The sequence below is a fragment of the Leucoraja erinacea genome, chromosome 19 (genome assembly GCF_028641065.1).
Source record: "Leucoraja erinacea ecotype New England chromosome 19, Leri_hhj_1, whole genome shotgun sequence".
Lineage (NCBI taxonomy): Eukaryota > Metazoa > Chordata > Chondrichthyes > Rajiformes > Rajidae > Leucoraja > Leucoraja erinaceus.
Genome location: NC_073395.1, coordinates 12,689,999 through 12,708,965, shown reverse-complemented (window position 1 = coordinate 12,708,965; position 18,967 = coordinate 12,689,999). Strand labels below are relative to the sequence as shown.

General features: G+C 43.1%; 1 protein-coding gene across 1 annotated transcript in view; it reads left to right on the top strand.

Moving 5' to 3' along the window:
- Positions 1-16,526: 16,526 nt before the first annotated feature.
- caprin2 (caprin family member 2) overlaps positions 16,527-18,967 on the top strand; it is a 39,351-nt gene continuing 36,910 nt past the window's right edge. Inside the window, 2 exon segments of the mRNA XM_055650322.1 lie at positions 16,527-17,176; positions 18,144-18,203. Coding sequence (XP_055506297.1) covers positions 16,952-17,176; positions 18,144-18,203 — 285 coding nt within the window. The 5' untranslated portion in view covers positions 16,527-16,951.

Below are 18,967 nucleotides of genomic sequence, written 5' to 3'. Positions count from 1 at the left end.
AGTCACCCGTCCATGTTCTCCAGGAATGCTGCCTGACCTACTGAGTTACTCCAGTATTATGTGTATTGTGTTTCAGCCATTTATCCTGCACCATTTTGTGGGTCTACATTAGCGAGCAGAGGTGGTCACAGCATGTCCCTGGAACCTTGATATACCCCAAATCAGTTCAAGAGCGTTTTCATATGTCCCAAAATGAACAATTAAGTTCTTACTTGCAGCAGCACAACAGAATACGCGAACATAGTACTCTGTAAATCCACAGTACTCTGTAAATAGAATCAAAAAATACGTTTTGAATATACAAATACACATAATCCCATATGTATATTCTGAACGTTTACTTACACACACACACACACACACACACACACACACACACACACACACACACACACACACACACACACACACACACACACACACACACACACACACACACACACACACACACACACACACACACACAACCCCCCACCCCTATTAAACAATGGCATTTGCATTCTGCAGAGACAGGCTCTTTATTGAAGAAACGCTTTCAGTGGACCCACTTATGTTTGATGGATAACATTGTAACATCTTTCAGTTTTATTTTTTCGATAATTAAAACCATCGCTCCATTGATATCACATGCCCCTGATCTTTGGAAAAGAACACATATGATCCTGACTATGGGTGTATGCAGTTTGTATGTTCTCCCCGTGAACATGCGTGTTTTTCCTGGGTTTTCTCCCTTTTTTCCTAAGATGTGTAGGTTAATTGGCTTCAGTAACAATTGTAAATTGTCCCAAGTGTATAAGACAGTGCTAGTGTACGGGGATCACTGGTCATGGTGTCATCGAATGGTAAAGTGTGGAAACAGGCCCTTCGGCCCAACTTGCCCACACCGGCTACACTCGTCCCACCTGCCGCGCGCACTTGGTCCATATCCCTCCAAACTTGTCCTATCCATGTACCTGTCTTAACTGTTTCTTAAACGTCGGCACGGACTCGGTGGGCCGAAGGGCCTGAGTCCATGCTGCATCTCTAAACTAAACTAAATTAAACTAATCTCTGGCATAGATCTGCTTCAGATCAATGTAGTGTGTATTAGACCGGGTGATTTTTAACATGTGTCATTGGAGACCATGGTTATGGGGGTTATAATGTTGCCAAGAAGAGTATTAAGACTGACTAAATTGATTGGAAGGGTTTTTTTGGAACCAGCAGTGGCTGATTAAGAATTTATAACGACTCCAAAGATCATTCTCTCTCATGTTCTGCGTAGGAATAATAAAATAATATGGTTCCACAACTATGTAAAATGGAAAAAAGATAAATGTGTGTCCCTTAATGATTAAGCCAGGAGGCATTATAATGGGAAATAAGAAACCGGTGAAGCATTAAATAAATTGGCGTATGATTTAATTGCAAACGATACAATGATCAAAAATAGCACAGAACCAAGGGTCTAATGAGACTGATGGGCTACAACAATATTAGTCAAAAGAGAATCCCAGGGAAATGAAGTGGAACTAAGTTGTGGTATCTCCTGGATTTGATGGACTATACGCCAGCGTTCTCAATGATGTTGCTACAGAGATGATGAATGCAAAGAGTCATACAGCGTGGAAACAGGCCCTTCAGCCAAACCTGCCCACACCTGCCAACATGTCCCATCTACGCTAGTCCCACCTGCCTGCATTTGGCTCATATCCCTCCAAACCTGTCCTATCCATGTACCTGCTTAATTGTTTCGTAAACATTGTAATGTCTCAACTACCTCCTCCGGTAGCTCGTTTCATACACTCACTGCCTTTTGTGTGAAAAAGTTACCCTTTAGATTCCTATTACATCTTTTCCCCTTTACTGTAAACCAATTTTTTTTTGTGTTGTTTATTTTGTTTTGGTTAGTCTAGTTTTTGGTTTTTAGTTTGTGTTTTGTGGGGGGGGGGGTTGAAACGGGGTTTGCAGACTCTCCCTGCGGGGGATTGCGACCTTTTTGTTGTATTCCCCTTCTCTGCCACCGTCTGCGCTGAGGCCTAATGGAGCTGACGACCTCGAGGCTCCGGAGGCAGAGACCGTCTAGACTCGCCCTGAGCTCGCTCCCGTGAGGGTGGTCCGGCTCAGGGCTGGAACAGTGCTCCCGTGAGAGGTTGTGACGCTCCCGTGAGGGCGGCCAGCCCGAGGGTGGAACGAGGCTCCCGCCGGAGCGGCCGAGCTCGGGGCGGTGCGGCGCTCGCAGCCCGAGGGAGAAGCGACGCCCAAGTCGGGGCGGCCCGGTCCGGGGGAGGTTCGGCGCCCATGTCGGGGCGGCTGGGACGGTGTTCTGGCGGTGGTGGCCTGAGTCCGGGGTTCGGCCGCGGGCTAGCGGCTGCGTCTGCAGGACTGGCGGGCGGCAGCTTCGACCACCCCGGGCCGCGATGTTTGAGCCGCGGGACTGTTATAACATCGCCCGGGGGGGGGGGGGGGGTATCGCCTCAGCGCAGAGGGAGAAGAGGAGGGAAGAGACTGCAGACCTAAGACTTTTGCCTCCATCACAGTGAGGAGATGCTGGGTGGTCTCACTGTGGTGGATGTTAATATGTGTTTATTGTTGTTTTTATTGTATTATATGTATGACTGCTACAATTTCGTTCAGACTTCGGTCTGAATGACAATAAAGGCTATCTAATCTAATCTAATCTAATCTAATATTCTCTGGTTCTCGTTCCCCTTCTCTAGGCGAAAGACAGTGCGTCTACCTGACCTATTCCTCTCATGGTTTTATACACCTCTATAAGATCACCCCTCATCCTCCTGCTCTCAAAGGAATAGAGTCCCAGCCTACTCAACCTCTCCCTACAGCTCAGACCCTCATGTCCTGGCAACACCCTCGTAAATCCCCTCTGCACCCTTTCCAACTACAGCATCTTTCCTATTAATTAATAATCTTATTTATATAGCATAGCATCTTTCCTAATTACATTACATGATACCCAGAACTGAATACTCTAAACGCATCCTCACCAACGTTTTATATGACTGCAACATGACCTTCCACCTTCTATACTCAAGAGGCACAAAAAGATGGAGTAACTCAGTGGGATGGACAGCATCTCTGGAGAGAAGGAATGGGTGACGTTTCGGGTCGGCACCCTTCTTCAGACACTATACTTATCTGATAAAGGCCAATGTGCCAAGACCTTTTTTGACCACCCCATCTATCTGTGATGCCACCTTCAAGGAACTATGTACCTTCACGCCTAGATCCTTCTGTTCTACAACACTTCCCAGTGCACTACCATTCACGAATGAGGTCCTGCCCATGTTAGACAATAGCTACTGGTGCTTCATTGGTGGATCATGACTGATGCTAATGATTTGAGTAAAACCAATATAACAAACGTAATATATTAATTTAAGAAAAATAAGGAACTATTTATGTTACACCGATGGCAAGAAAATACTGGCATCTATTATTAAGAGCAAAGCAATGACATACACAGTAAATTATAAAATAATATGGCAAAGTATGTTGCAAGGGAAATCATGCTTAACAAATCTGATAGAATCCTTGTGGATGGAACAAGGACCAGATGAGAATGAAGACTCAGCTGCCTACATGGTATGGTATGGTGCTTTATTGTCACATGTACAGTGAGATTCATTTTTGTATACAGTTCAATGCAAGTATCACTATACGTAAGCACTTAGATACTGTCATTGACAATTCTAAGTCACATGAAGGATCGTCATGCAAGTCTATCATCTCACTGAGGGTCATAAGGGATAGAAGTAGAATTAGGCCATTTGGCCCACCGTTCAGTCATGACTGATCTATCCCTCACTCCTAACCCCATTCTCCTGCCTTCTCCCCATAACTACTGAAACCTGTACGAATCACAAATCTATCTATCAACAGCAGGTTCCCTGTTGCAGACCCAGGTACCCATGGCTCAATGGGTCAGCTGCATTTCAATGGTAGTGTTCCTGCATCAACATCACAAGGTTGCATATTCAACGCCACGAAGGGCGGCACGGTTTCGCAGCAGTGGAGCTGCTGCCTCACAGCGCCAAAAAGCCGGGGAAGCTCGGAAAGCCCCAAAGACAGGAGAGTTGAGGAGGGAGCCATGAGCAGCGCATGAGGAGAAGGACATCGGGTCACGGGCCTACCTGGATCAGGGGGTGCTCCAGTACTTCCAGCATGTGGACTTGGATTCGGACTTTGAACTTTTCTCTTTATGAGCGACGCCAAAATATGACGACTGATCCAGTGGGTTATGCAAAAAAAATGTCACCGGGCTGTGCACAAGTAACGATAAAGAACCATACAATACAAAAAGATACATTTAATTGTCATTTGGACCCCTTGAGGTCCAAACGAAATGCCGTTTCTGCAGCCATACATTACAGACACATAGACCCAAGACACAACATTTTTACATAAACATCCATCACATTGCTGTGATGGAAGGCCAAATAAACTTGCAATAATAACAAAGAGTTACTGTATTGTTTAACCAACCTTATTGGAACATGTTACCCCAACACTTTACAGATAACATGTTTTGTTAATAATGGTCAAAAAGGTATTCATTAGCCAGGATACAGGGAAGAATAAAACTACGCTTTGAAGAGTATTGTGGGTGTCTTCTACATCTAATAAGCAAATAGTGTCTTGTTTCCCTTGCTTGTGTCAAAGGGTTTTCTGTGTTGCATTTGGTGCTCCTGTCTCCAATTAATAACTAATTAATTCAGAGCTGAGAGAGGTGTCAATAGGAGCACTACCAGCTCTGACCAAAGCAGCCATTTCATAAAAGAAATGAATCACAGGATTCATCAAACAATGCTGGCCGTTGATGCGATAAAATGGATATAATTGGCTCTCAAAGCGAGCAATAGTAAGCTTTTGTTAACAAAGTGATTCTTCTCTTTATATGAGGAGGATCCTCTTTGACCTTCTCTCGGCTTCCCCACCTTCCAGACCTGTGACTGGAGTCTGGTGTGTACAACCCTTTAATGCTGTGGCCACACATGACGTCAGACAATGGGTGGATTGCAGACGCAAAATGTTGAAGGTTTCTGTTTCCACAGATGCTTTTTGACCTGCTGTTTTTTTTTCCAGCACTTTCTATATTTGTTTCATATTTCCAGCACCTGCCGCTTGATTCATTTTCATCCGCTGTTCCTCCCTGACTGGTATAACATGTCAAACCAGGTCCATACACATGCAGAGTGGCGCAGCGGGAGACTTGCTGCCTTACAGCACCAGAGACCCAGGTTCGATCTTGACTACGGGTTCTGCCTGTACGGAGGTTGAACATTCTCCCTGTGACCACATGGGCTTACTCCAGGTGCTCTGGTTTCATCTCACATTCCAAAGACGTACAGGTTTGTAAGTTGATTGGCTTCATTAAAAATTGTAAATTGTCCCTAGTGCGTAGGATAGTGCTGGCGTAGAAGGTGATCGTTGGTTGGCATGGGCTCGGTGGGCCGAAGGGCCTGTTTCCGGGCTGTGTCTGTAAAGTCTAAAATCTTCATACAGACATTGCATTTCCCAGCAATGATCATAACTTGGGCCTTGTTGACTCTCCTCCCTTCACCTCTACCAGCACATTCTTTCTGTGAGCTCAGGAAATCAAGCAATTTGATGATAATCATGACCTGCTCCCACTTTTGGTCTGGATCCAGTTCCAATCTGCTGTTGATTGGCACATTTTGTGTTGATTCCAGTTCTTCCTAGTTACACTTGGGTTAACTGTGGAGGGAGGGATGCTAAAACCTGGAACCGGAACCATGCTGCCGCCCTCTAGGGAGCCGCCCAGCCACTGCTGCTCACAGTAGGGTAGGCTCTAGCTTCTGCCAGTAGCGTTACCCTGAGCTGATACCAATCCCTGAGCAACAGTGGGTAGGCAGCACTCAATACAAACCACAGTCTCCATGGACAATAAAGATCACAGCATTCACACAAAGGGTGGTGGGTGCATGGAACAAGCTGCCGGAGGAGGTAGTTAAGGCAGGTAGTATCGCAACATTTAGACAGGTATTCTCTTTTAAGGGGCCTTCTCTTCTATTTCTACTTTCTACTTTCTCTCTTCCTTTTTTATTTTTTATATACACACTTCACGTTTTTCTACTCTCTACCATCTATTTTTCCACTTTTTCCTCTTTTTATTGTTTTCTTTTTCTTGTCTTGCTTACTTCCTTCTCATAACATAAAACTAGAGGTTGTACATAGAATGGATTACGGTATTACATAGTTGGCACCTAAAATTAGGTTCCACTGTACTGTTTTGTGCGGTATTAACTTCTAATAAAATAAACAAAACAAAAAAAAAAAAAAAAAAGACAGGTACATGGATAGGACAGGTTTTGAGGGATAAAGGCCAAACGAAGGCAGGTGGGACTAGTGTAGACGGGACATGCTGGTTGGTGTGGGTATGTTGGGCTGAAGGGCCTGTTTCCACGCTGTATCACTATGACTCGAAGCAGCAAAGCAGCCCCAAGAACTTGCAGACAAGCACCTTAGTCCGACGAGGCTGGCAGGAGAGGATTGTGGCTCCAAATAAGGTTAGAGAAATAGAGACAAGAACGTCCATGAAAGGATTTGGATAAATAGGTAAGAATTTTAATGTGTCGGAAGGAACTGCAGGTTTAACCCAAAGTTAGACACAAAATACTGGAGTAACTCAGCGAGTCAGACAGGATCTCTGGAGAAAAGGAGTAGGTGACGTTTCGGGTCGAGACTCTGAAACGTCACCTATTCTTTTTCTCTAGAGATACTGTCTGACCATAAGGGTTATTCCAGCATTTTGTGTCTATCTTCAGTAAGAATTTTAAATTACATCTTTAGAAGTTTTATCTGCAAAGTATAGAGGATCAGCAATGATAGGGTTGAATTATGGAACAGAGTCAAAGGGCCTGTTCCTGTTCCTATGTATCTGTTTCCTTACATGACGGTGAGCTTTCTTGTTTATATTTTCTCAAATGCTTCCATTTCTAAGTTAGAAAATATCAATCAATGGGTGGAAAAGGCTTTTGACTGGGCAAAAACAATTGAAAAGTGGGATCACATCACAAGCGAGCACATCTTCCTACATTTGTTTGCTTTCTTAAAATATATAGCCTCATATTTGTCAGGATTAGACTCCATTTATCATTGCTCCACTCAACTTTAGAGCTGACCCATCTCATGCTTCAGCCTTGAACAACCTTCTTCCTTTTTCACACATCACCAAATTTCATATAATCTGCAAATTTTTGTATTATCTGCAATTATTTTTCGTCATCTGCTGTGTTCACAATTGTTCATGGCAGGGTTATTTTTCTATGCGCTGTTTGCAAAGTTGTGCTAAAATGGATCACTACTGGTCATCAGGAAGGCTGGCTCCAAACTGGTTGTGGAGTTGGATGCATGGGAGATGGTCTTGGAGGGGAGGATGCTCCTTAAACTGCGAAGCATCTTGGACAATACAGCTCACCCCCACACTGGCCAACCTGAGGAGTACTTTCAGCAACAGAGTGGTTCCACCAAGATGCAGTGCAGAATGCCACAGGAGATCCCCCCCCCAATCTTTGTACATCCCCAATCCTTGCCACTCGTTACTTTAATTTCATGTTTTCATGTACCTGTATCTTACGCTTGCCTCCCGGGATAAATAAAGTTCTATCATATCGTATTGTATCGTTATCATGGTTGCAGATCACAACATGGGCATGCTAAAGCAATACAGGAACTGACATGTTCCCGCAGCCAACACATTGCCTGCTCCTGATATCAGCTCCAAAGGTTTGTGTGAAATTAGGACTTGTGTAAAATTCTCCAACATTTCCCTCAACTCCTGTTTCCCTCCCCAGCTCCTGTCACTCACCTGGGGCTATTTACACTGGCCGATTAACCCACCAACCTGCATATCTTTGGGATGTCAGAGGCAACCAAAGCACCCTGAGGAAACCCATGCAGCTACCCGAGCAAATGTGTAAACTTTAAACTGACAGCACCTGAGGTCATGATTGAACCTGTGAACTACCATCCGATCCTAAACCTGCTGCATCTTAACATGCTCTTGCATGGGTGTAAAACTGGAGTCATTCTGTACAATGAAAGCTGAAGAAGATCTCAAGTATTGGGGCTTTGATGCATTATCTGATCTCCTGCAACACGACCATGTTTGGCCATGATGAATTTTATCATCAGCGTCTACTTTCACTGGGAAGTGGCTTCTGAGAGATGGGACGTGGAGTACATGTTTCAGGTTTTCACCATGAACTTTATCGTCAAACTTTAATGCCTTGGGTGGACACAAAAGGCTGGAGGAGCTCAGCGGGTCAGGCAGCATCTCGGGAGAAAAGCAACAGGTGACATTTCAGGACAAGGCCCTTCTTCTGCCTTGGTGGCAAGTTGAAGGAGAGTCTCTATCTTGTGGACACTCGCATGCTTCAGTGACAATGGACAATGACCTGGAGCTTGGCCTATGATTGTGATCAAATGCAAAGTCCAGGTGAATACAGTGCCAGCAACACTCAACCAGCTGAATAGCATCCGGGGCAAAGTACTCTGCTTCACTGGCATCCTATCCACAACACCAAACATTAAATTCCCCCATCACCAATTCACAGTGGCTTTGGTGCACGCCATCTACAAAATGCTCTGCATTTATTCACCAGGACTACATGGAGAGCACTTCCCAACATATGATGAGCGTTTGACGGCACCGGGCCTCTACTCGCTGGAGTTCAGAAGGATGAGGGAGAATCTCATTGAAACTTACCGATTAATGTAAGACCTGGATAGAGTGAATGTGGAGAGGATGTTTCCACTAGTGGGAGAGCCTAGGATCAGAGGCCACAGCCTCAGAATAAAAGGACGTACCTTTAGAAAAAATTTATTTAGTCAGAGGGTGGTGAATTTGTGGAATTCATTGACATAGAAGGCTGTGGAGGCCAAGTCAATGGATATTTTTAAGGCGGAGATTGACAGATTGTTGATTAGTACTGGTGGTGTCAGGGGTCATGGTGAGCAATGGGATAATAACCAGATATTTTGTTTTTGGGTGATGTTAGCTAAAGTTTAAATTACTGGCCAGGGCACCCACCAGAACCCCTGTTCTTCCTCAGCAGAGTGTCAAAGGATTTGTTTTTTGATCTCCATTTCCAAGGACTGCTGTACTTGGATCAAAGACCCCATCTGGGATATTCACTTGCGTACTGCATTGGCATGCCACCTTAGATTCCTTGCTGTGGTATCTACAGTGGAATTCAGGCAGGCTCAAGTATGTACAGTTATATTTGGGGTGTCATTACATTAAGAGACAAGTTTGTTATTATTAAGCCGTGGTTGTAGCATGTTGATACTACAGGTAGAATTAGACAGAAGAATTAAACATTGGATTTACAGTGTGTCGCTTGAACTGTTAGGTAGTTTACCCTCTTTTAGCCAATGGATATTAAACTGGTCAACGATTCATGTCGTAGACAGTTTCCCTGTCTTCAATCCATGAAGACAGGGAAAAGAAAACCCATCAATGTCAATAGGCTGCCAAAACACAAGTTATGCACAGGGGAAAAAAATCTGCAGATGTTGAGAAAAGACCAAGAGAAACGGGATTAAGTGGCAAGGCCTTCAAAATACCATAATTGACACGATGACGTGGACCTTCTATCACAGCCACCTGTGTATTAGAGCTTACCTGAGATGAATGGATGACTCACCTGGTTTCTTAAAAGAACAAGGTCAGTACTTCAAGATGAACTTATTTTGTCAAGCACTTTTGTTAAATGTTGATGTGATAAATGTGGCCGGCTTAGTGGCGCAATGATAGAGTCTCTGCCTTACAGCGCCAGAGACCCGGGTTCAATCCTGACTACCGGCGCTATCTGTAAGGAGATTATATGTTCTCCTGGTGATCGCAATATTATACAACAGAGGTCACAGACTGAATAACCCCTCCATCACAACCCTCTGTCTTCTATGAGTTAGCTAGTTCTGAATCCAAATGATCAAGTCTCCATGGATTCCATGCATCTTAATCTTCTGGATCAGCCTACCCTGAGAGACTTTACCAAATACCTTACTAAAATTCATGAAGACAGGGAAAAGAAAACCCATCAATGTATTTACTTTCTTAGGCATCCGTGAAGATTTGGCATGTCCAGGAGGATTATTTCAAATTTCTACAGATACACTTTAGAAGTAATATGACCTGATGTATCTCAGCCTTGTATGGAAACTACTCTGCTCTTGACCATCTGAAACTTGAGAGAGTATTGAACACAGTCCAGCCATCAGAGCCTCATCATTTCCTCCTATCCAGTCCATCTTCACACTGTGCTGCCTCGGGGATGCTGGAAGTATTTGTTCAGGGTGCTGTCACCTATCCATTCCCTTTTCTCTCGGCCTTCTGAGAGAAGATGCAGGTGCTTGAAAGCTCAGGCATACAGACATAAGAACAACCTCATCCCCACTGCTATCCTGTTCCTGAATCAAGCATCTCTTTCAAACCACATTCCTGGAGGTGCTGCCTTGTACTCTAACTCTTAACTTCTCTTCATTTGATTATTCTGTTATTGGATTTTAATATCCCTTTTGCACTACAAGCTTGCACCATTCTGCTGTTTTGCACGTCATTGTATTTATCATTACTGTATATATAATGTTTACTCTGTTAGCTTCATGTGTACCAGGAATTTCAATGCATCGTGGCGTAAATGGCAATAAACTAATCTAAACAAATCATCAACCTTTGTGTTCAGCCCTTTCTTTAAAACCTGGGCCAGGTCTTGGGTGGCACGGTGGTGCAGCGGTAGAGTTGCTGCCTCACAGCGCCAGAGACCCAGGTTCAACCCTGACTACGGGAGCTTGTCTGTACGGAGTTTGTCCTGCGTGGGTTTTCTTCTGGTGGTCCGGTTTCCTCCCACACTCCAAAGACGTACAGGTTTGTAGGTTAATTGGCTTGGCTAAATTATAAATTGTCCCTAGTGTGTGTAGAATTGTGCTAATGTGTGGGATCACCGGTCAGTGTGGACTTGGTGGGGCAAAGGGCCTGTTTCCGTTCTGTATCTCTAAACTAAACTAAACCACAGTACTGTATTTTACAAATACAAGAATCTGTGGAGTACAGTATCTATTGAACAACATCTAGTGGGTGATAATTAACTTTAAAGGTGTAAATCTATAGCAAGGTTTCATAAGAATAGAATGGAGAGGGAAAAACTCTGACTGTAATCATTCACTTATCCTTATCCAAGACTGGTGTCAGAGAGCTGGAAGATTACAAATGTCATATCCCTGTGCAGAAAAAGGAAACCAGGATAAACATTGTAGGTAAGGGCCAAACAATCTAGCACAACTGTGGAAAGCAATAAGCAATCAAGGCCAAAGCTAATTTCACTGGGAGGATTAAGAAGACAGATTAAATTTGACTAACGTGAATTTTTCTATATAGTTATAGATTGAAAATTCTGAAAGCAACAGGTGATAATACAGATTGATAATTCTGAAAAACAATAGATAATTCTGCAAAGCAATATGTGTTGTAAGCATACATTTCCAAAAAGTATTTGTTAATATACAAGAACATGTTATTTTAAGTGTGCTGTGGTTACTTGGAGGTAGAATTGGTTGTGGAGTTTGAGATTGTGGGAATGAATGGTGGTTGTGGGAATGGTGAACATTTGTTTTTCTGCCTGGAAAGAAGAATGTAGAAAACAATATCATGGCATTTCTTGTTAAAATTAAATGATCTGATAAAATGCAGGAAAACATTTTAAAGCTTGGGGACAAAGCAATTTGTTTTATTTTAAAGTTCGAGGTCAAATCAAGTTGTTTTCTTTCATTGCCTACAGTGAACTGAGTAATGTGAGGCAGACAGATTAGACCTATGTATTGTAGATGCAATTTAATATATATAAGTTTGATATGAAGTCTTTAAGGAGAAATAGGGTGAGACAAAATAATCTATGGGTATGTTTTTGATCAACTGCAAGAACAGAAAGGGAGACACATTCACACTGAATGTTAGGAATACTTTGGTACTTATATACATAATATATTGGAGAGCCCCATAAAGAAGGAACAAGCTGGGATTAAATTAAATGTTTCATTGGTCAATGACATTGACTGGAGCCGAGAGATTGTTTGGACATATGCCCTGCACGATGAAAGGCAAGAATGCCAAGAATGCCAAGATAGTTTACATACAGACTTGTGCACAAGGATTTCCAAAAAGCTTTTTCGACAAACCACACAGATATAAGCAAAATTATGAAGATTTGAGGGACAGAGGAAGTTTGCCAATGAATTGGAAATGGGGATTGGTAATGAATAGTTATTTTTTAGAGAAGTGGGGAATATCCTCTGATGTCCACAAGTGTTGGCATTTGGATCTATCCACCTGAGGACATCCTCTGCCAAGTTGTGCAGCGACATAATAGTACAAAATGGGATGGACTCAGAACAGATCTGAATGCTCAAATCTGGGTACCCACGGGTAGTTTTGGATCATCTACAGAAGGAGCAGAAATGCTTACCGTGACTATCTGTAATGTTATGACCTGGCATTTTGGGTGGTGCAGTGGTAGAACTGCCACCTTATAGTGCCAGGGTTCGATCCTGACTACAGGTGCTGTCTGTGCGGAGTTTGTACATTCTCCCCGTGACCTGCGTGGGTTTCCTCGAGGATCTCTGGTCTCCTCCCACACTCCAAAGACGTGCAGATTTCTAGGTTATTTGGCTTTGAATAATTGTAAATTGTCCGTAGTGTGTGTCGGATAGTGTTAGTGTGTGGGGGGTCGCTGATCGGCATGGACTCGGTGGACCGCACTGTATCTCTAAACTAAAACTAAACTAAACGGATCTGAGTGCTTTAAACTGAGTGTCCACGGGAAGCTCTGGACCATCTGTAGGAGGAGCAGAAATGCTTACCATGACAATCTGTAATGTTATGACCTAGCATTTAAGTCACTCTACCATTGCTATCAAGCTAGAGGATCTACAGACCTACAATGGACAGTGCGGAAAGACATACTAGGAGCAGCACCAGGTATATATAAACACGAGAGACCAACTGACTACATGTGTGCTATGCAGCATGCAAAAGACAAAAGCTAATGAGTCTCACGTAATTAAATCAAAGCTCTACAGACCTGTCACATCTGGTCGTGATTGCTGATGGACTATTCAACAGTTTACAGGAGGAGGAGACTACAAGGGGTACTCAGTTGATAATCCCGTTGGTCATCTACTTGAGATCCCCAACATTACGGCTGTTGGTTTTTAGCCAATTCCACTAATTCCGCAGGGTATCACGGAGCGGCTGATATTGTGTAGGATACAGCAGAGAATATCGTAGCAGATAGCTCCCCACCTGTGGCAATGAAAACATTGCTTCAGAACTAGCCACACTGCCGGTCAAACTGCCAGCAAGTCCTAAATAATATTTAGGTTTGGGTTATGATGGGTTATATTCATGCCACACATATGTCAGGCAATGACTATATTGAACAGAGTCCTCGAATCTCCACAATTACATGACCTTTTAAATACCCTGCCATCATTACCCCAGTAAGTTATCATTGATCAGAAGCATAAAATGACCAGGCAGATAAATATTGTGGGTATAAAATCAGGTCAGGTACTGCATAATCTGCAGTGTGTGATTCGCCTTTGAATATCATGAAGCCTTTTTACCATCAAATAGTTATGTCAGGAGTGAGATGGAATACTCTCCAACAGTATTTTTCTTTAAAGATATAGCGCGGAAACAATCCCTTTGGCCCACCAAGTCCGCACCGACCAGCGATCCCCGCACATTAACACTACCCTACACACACTAGGGACAGTTTTGCATTTATACCAGGCCGATTAGCGTCTTTGGAAACATAGAAAATAGGTACAGGAGTAGGCCATTCGGCCCTTCGAGCCAGCAACGCGATTCAATATGATCATGGCTGATCATCCAAAATCAGTACCCCGGTCCGGCATTTTCCCCATATTCCTTGAGCTAAATCTAACTCTCTCCCTCTCTTGTGGGAGGAAACCAAAGATCTCTGAGAAACCCCACGCAGGTCACGCGGAGAACTTTTAAACTACGTGCAGGCAGCACCCATGTTCAGGATCGAACCCGGACCTCTGGCGCTGAGAGGCAGCAGCTGTACCGCTGCTTCACACACCGCCCCATGAATCAGTGTAGCTGTGACAACAATTAAGCAAATTGACTGTACTCAGGACAATATAGCCTGCTAAATCTGCACCCCACTCACCATCTTAAGCATCCCCTCACTTTATCATTAGCATTTCATGGTTTCAACTGGGTCAAGGGCAACAGGAGCATAGACTGCCCGTGTTACACACCATTCTGACATCAAAGATAGACACAAAATGCTGGAGTAACTTAGCACGTCAGGCAGCATCTGCACAGAAAAGGAATAGGCGATGTTTCTGGTCGGAACCCTTCTTTAGACTAAGAGATAGAGGTTGTGGGTGGGGGAAGGGTGGGGGGGGGGGGGGGGGGGGAGGGGGGGGGGGGGGGGGGGGGGGGGGTGGGGGGAAGCAACAGTTGCTTGAAATTAGAGAAATCAACATTCATTCCGCTTGGTTGCAAACGGCCCAAGTGAAATATGAGGTGCTGCTCCTCCAATTTGTGTGTGGCCTCACTTTGACAGTCGAGGAGGCCCATGACAGAAAAGTCAGTGCGGGACTTCATTCAGAAATGATGATAACAAGAAGCCCTCGACACAAACATCTGTCTAACGTGGGAGATCTGGCCCAAAGATGATTCAAGCAATGTCAAAGGCCAACTTCATGGGTACCTGGATTTATGGATAGTGAGTCAGTGCACGATGGCAACATGATGTATGTCACTAAAACTAGCCAGTGTAATGGGTCTGACCTGCCAATGAGACAAGATGTACCCAGGGATTGTGAATAAGCTGTCCTAGCACATTACTAGAGTAGCCACGTTAAATTACCACAGGTTTGTAGATGTGTGATAAGAGGGTAGACGCAAAATCCTGGAGTAACTCAGCGGGACAGGCAGCATCTCTGGAGAGAAGGAATGGGTGACAATTCGGGTCGGGACCCTCCTTCAGACCCATAATAAGAGGGGAGGTTGATGGGAATGTAGGGAGAATAAAATGCGATTACTGGAGCTGGTATCTTACAGCTCCTGTGATCCGGGTCAGATCCTGACCTCTGGTGCTGTCTGTGTGGAGTTTGCACTTTTTCCATGTGTCCTAATGGGTTTCCTCCAGATGCTTTTGTTTCCTCCCACAATCATGTACAGGATGTTTAAGAAGGAACTGCAGATGCTGGAAAATCGAAGGTACACAAAAAAGCTGGAGAAACTCAGCGGGTGCAGCAGCATCTATGGAGCGAAGGAAATAGGCAACGTTTCGGGCTGAAACCCTTCTTCAGGTGTACAGGATGGTAGGTTAATTGGCCACTGTAAGTTGTCCTTAGTGTGTAAGAGAGTGATAGAATCTGGGGAGAGATGATCAGAATGTGGGAGAATAAATGGGTGCCCGATGGGCTGAGGGTCTGTTTTTGTGCTGTATGATTCTATGATTTAATATGCATATTAAATATATTGTAAATATATACTGTCGCCAGTTCAATGACATTGTAAATACATTTATATACATATCAATTACATTGTAAATTTAAGATAGACACAAAAAGCTGGAGTAACTCAGCGGGACAGGCAGCATCTTTGGAGAGAAAGAATGGGTGACGTTTTGGGTTGAAACCCTTCTTTATTGTAAATTTATATTGCTTTAGCCATTTCAATTAGTTTGTGAATGCTAATTTTTGCAGGTATATTATGTAGCAAATATACATTATGATTGACATTTCAATTATTATATTTTTGTATGCATAAATGGTCACATTGCTAATAAGAATTGGAATATTAAATAACATTGAAGATATTTATAGCATACTCTCAAGTATATTTACAATGTCATTCAAATTTCTATTACATATTAGCAACATAACTATAATGCTTATCAGAATTGCCAGAGTAATATTTGGTAAGAAAAGTAATACGCATAAAATTATTATTTGTAATGTAATTGAAATGCCTTTAGTAAAATTTGTAATAATTAGCATGCATATAGAACTATAAATTTGTAAATATATTTTCCAAGGTAGACAAAAATGCTGGAGAAACTCAGCAGATGAGGCAGCATCTATGGAGCGAAGGAATTGGTGACAATTCAGGTGGAGACGTTCGCTCCATTGATGCTGCCTCACCCGCTGAGTTTCTCCAGCATTTTTGTCTACCTTAGATCCAGCATCTGCAGTTCTTCATTAAATATATTTTCCATATACATATGTCCGTAGTAATGTTCTGCAATGTAATTAGTGCTCACAAAAAGAATATTTACAATTTAATTAAAATTCCTTTGGTAGTTTTTGCAACTAAATATGCATTTAGAAACCACACCGTGATTGCATTTTCTTTATGAATATTAATTGCATTGTAAATATTTAATCTGTAAATTAATACTACACTGAAAAATATTACTATAGGCATTTAGATTACTTTATCTCTCGGCAAGTAAATACGCTGCAGGTACGTGTGTTAGACATTGCGATTGCACTACGAAATTACTTGTATGTACATTGTAATTATAATTGAAAAGATTAACGTTATTTGCACACACAAAAAAAACACAGTATTGGGTATTTTGCGCGAACGGGGAGAAAAAGGGATGTGAGTGTGCGTGGTCATATTGGTTTGATTGGGACGCCGGGGCACGCAGTGGAACGTGGTGTCGGCGAAATTGATGGTACTCGGTGACATAAAAGCGGCGGCGAGCGGAGGGGGAGCCGCAGTGCCTGGGACGGTAGCAGCAACCAGCGGTGCTGGGCAGCTGCAACAACACGCCCTCCGTCTACAGCGCTGTCGCCGCTTGGTTTTTTCCCCTCCCTTGTGTGTACAGCTATTTTGGCCGCATTTCCCCCGGTGCAAGGAGGAGCAGCAGCAGCAGCAGCGATGAAGATGAAGGCCGAGAAGAGGTCCCCTTCCAGCGGCGGCGGCAGCAGCAGCAGCGTCGGAGGAGGAGGAGTAGGAGGAGGCACTGCCGCCGGGTCCCAAGGTCCGGCTCCGTTTATTCAAGCTTTGGCGGCGGCGAGTAGCCAATATCAGGCTTACGAGACGTACTTGGAAAATGGCATGATCTGCCTCAAGCATAAAATCAGAAACATAGAGAAGAGGAAGGTAATGTCCAGTATCCATGCGTCCCTTTGTATGTTGCTCTGTATCTGATGCCATCTGCCTGTTTCTGCAGTGTCAGATTCTGCATTCCAGCTGCAACGCGTTCATTTACACAGGACACCATCAGTGCAAAGATTAAGGCTTCTGAACTTGTACATTTTGTAAATGTATCCCCCTTCCACCTGTATTATTGGCTTTGCAGAAATCCCCCTACAAATTCTGTGCAGCGATAACCTAAGTTTGAAACCTATATTTGTAGCCAAGTTTAAATGTCTGTTTTGCCTTCCATTTATCCGCGGTCCACTGGGCTAAGCCCAAATTGCGCATTCGTTTACTATCCGTTATCCCCCTTCCCAACAATAAACGTGCAATGCCTGAAGGTTGAAGATAGTGACAAGCCGAATGGTACGCTGGTTCAAGACTTTAAAACGTGGAGAGACGTATAATTATTTCTACTCGTTACCCTAGTTAACTAGGTGAAAAAATAATTTGGATTTTGTAGAGAGAACGTTAACAATTGCAATTGAGTGGTTTTGATTTGATTTCTTGAAATTAGATTTCCCTGTACACCCCCGCCCCCATGCTTTGTCATCCTCGTACTGCCGAATTGTTTAAAATATGTAAAACGCGACAGTATTTGGGTGTAGGGTGGGTTTGGCAGGAATTAACCAGACATCATTCTGGGGAGTGGGGAGATTGTCAGTTTTGAAATATCACAATATGAAATGTATTCCTCTAAGCTGATTAATATTGTCAACGATGCTTGCGATTAGGCCTTTGTCCTGTACATGTCACACAGGAATTTATCTTTCCTGTTGAATATATACTTTAAAATAAATCCCAAACAAAGTTAAAGCAAAACTTGTGCTGTTTTAGCCAACACATCCATGGAAATATTAAAGTAGAAGGGCATAGCAATTTTATGAATAAACTTGAATATCTGACTGGATGACTGGGTCTTTTTTTTAAGGCAAAACTGGATGACTATAAAGAACGCTTAAAACGGGGAGAACTTAATCAAGACCAGTTGGTGAGTATTTTGGCATTGCTTAATTCTTTGTGATTTGTACTGTGTGGTTTCCAGAATGTTTTCTAATTGTAAGCCTGAGGAGGCCAATCTGATACTAATTATCTCAACTTTTTCTAGTCTAGTTTGCATCATGTACGCCCTGTACTTAGATTTTATTTTTCTTCAGGCTTACTTTGGATGTTTTGTCAGCCTGAGCCATTAAAGTGAAATAAGCACTTGAAGGTCGCTTGATAACACTGTTTCTGTGTTGTAACAATGCCAGCTGTTTGGCCCACTGCTTCAGAGGTGGTAGAGACACCATCCTGATGGTCTCTCTCCCTGCTCATTCCCAAAGCCGTGAATTACAGTACCCTGCATAATGTTTGGGACAAAGACCCATCATTTATTTATTTGCCTCTGTATTCCACAATTTGAGATTTATAATAGAAAAAAAATCACATGGTTAAAGTGCACATTGTCAGATTTTATTAAAGGGTATTTTTATACATTTTGGTTTCACCATGTAGAAATTACAGCTGTGTTTGTACATAGTCTCCCCCCCCCCAAATTTCAGGGCACCATAAGGTTTGGGACATATGGCTTCACAGCTGTTTCTAATTACTCGGGTGTGTTCAAATTCCTCCTTAATGCACTTTACCTGAGAGCTTGCAGCACCTTGTCTTTCCATCACATTTGGAAACTTTTATTGCTGTTTATCAACATGAGTACCATAGTTGTTCCATTAAAAGGCAAATAAGCCATTATGAGACTAAGAAGCAAGAATA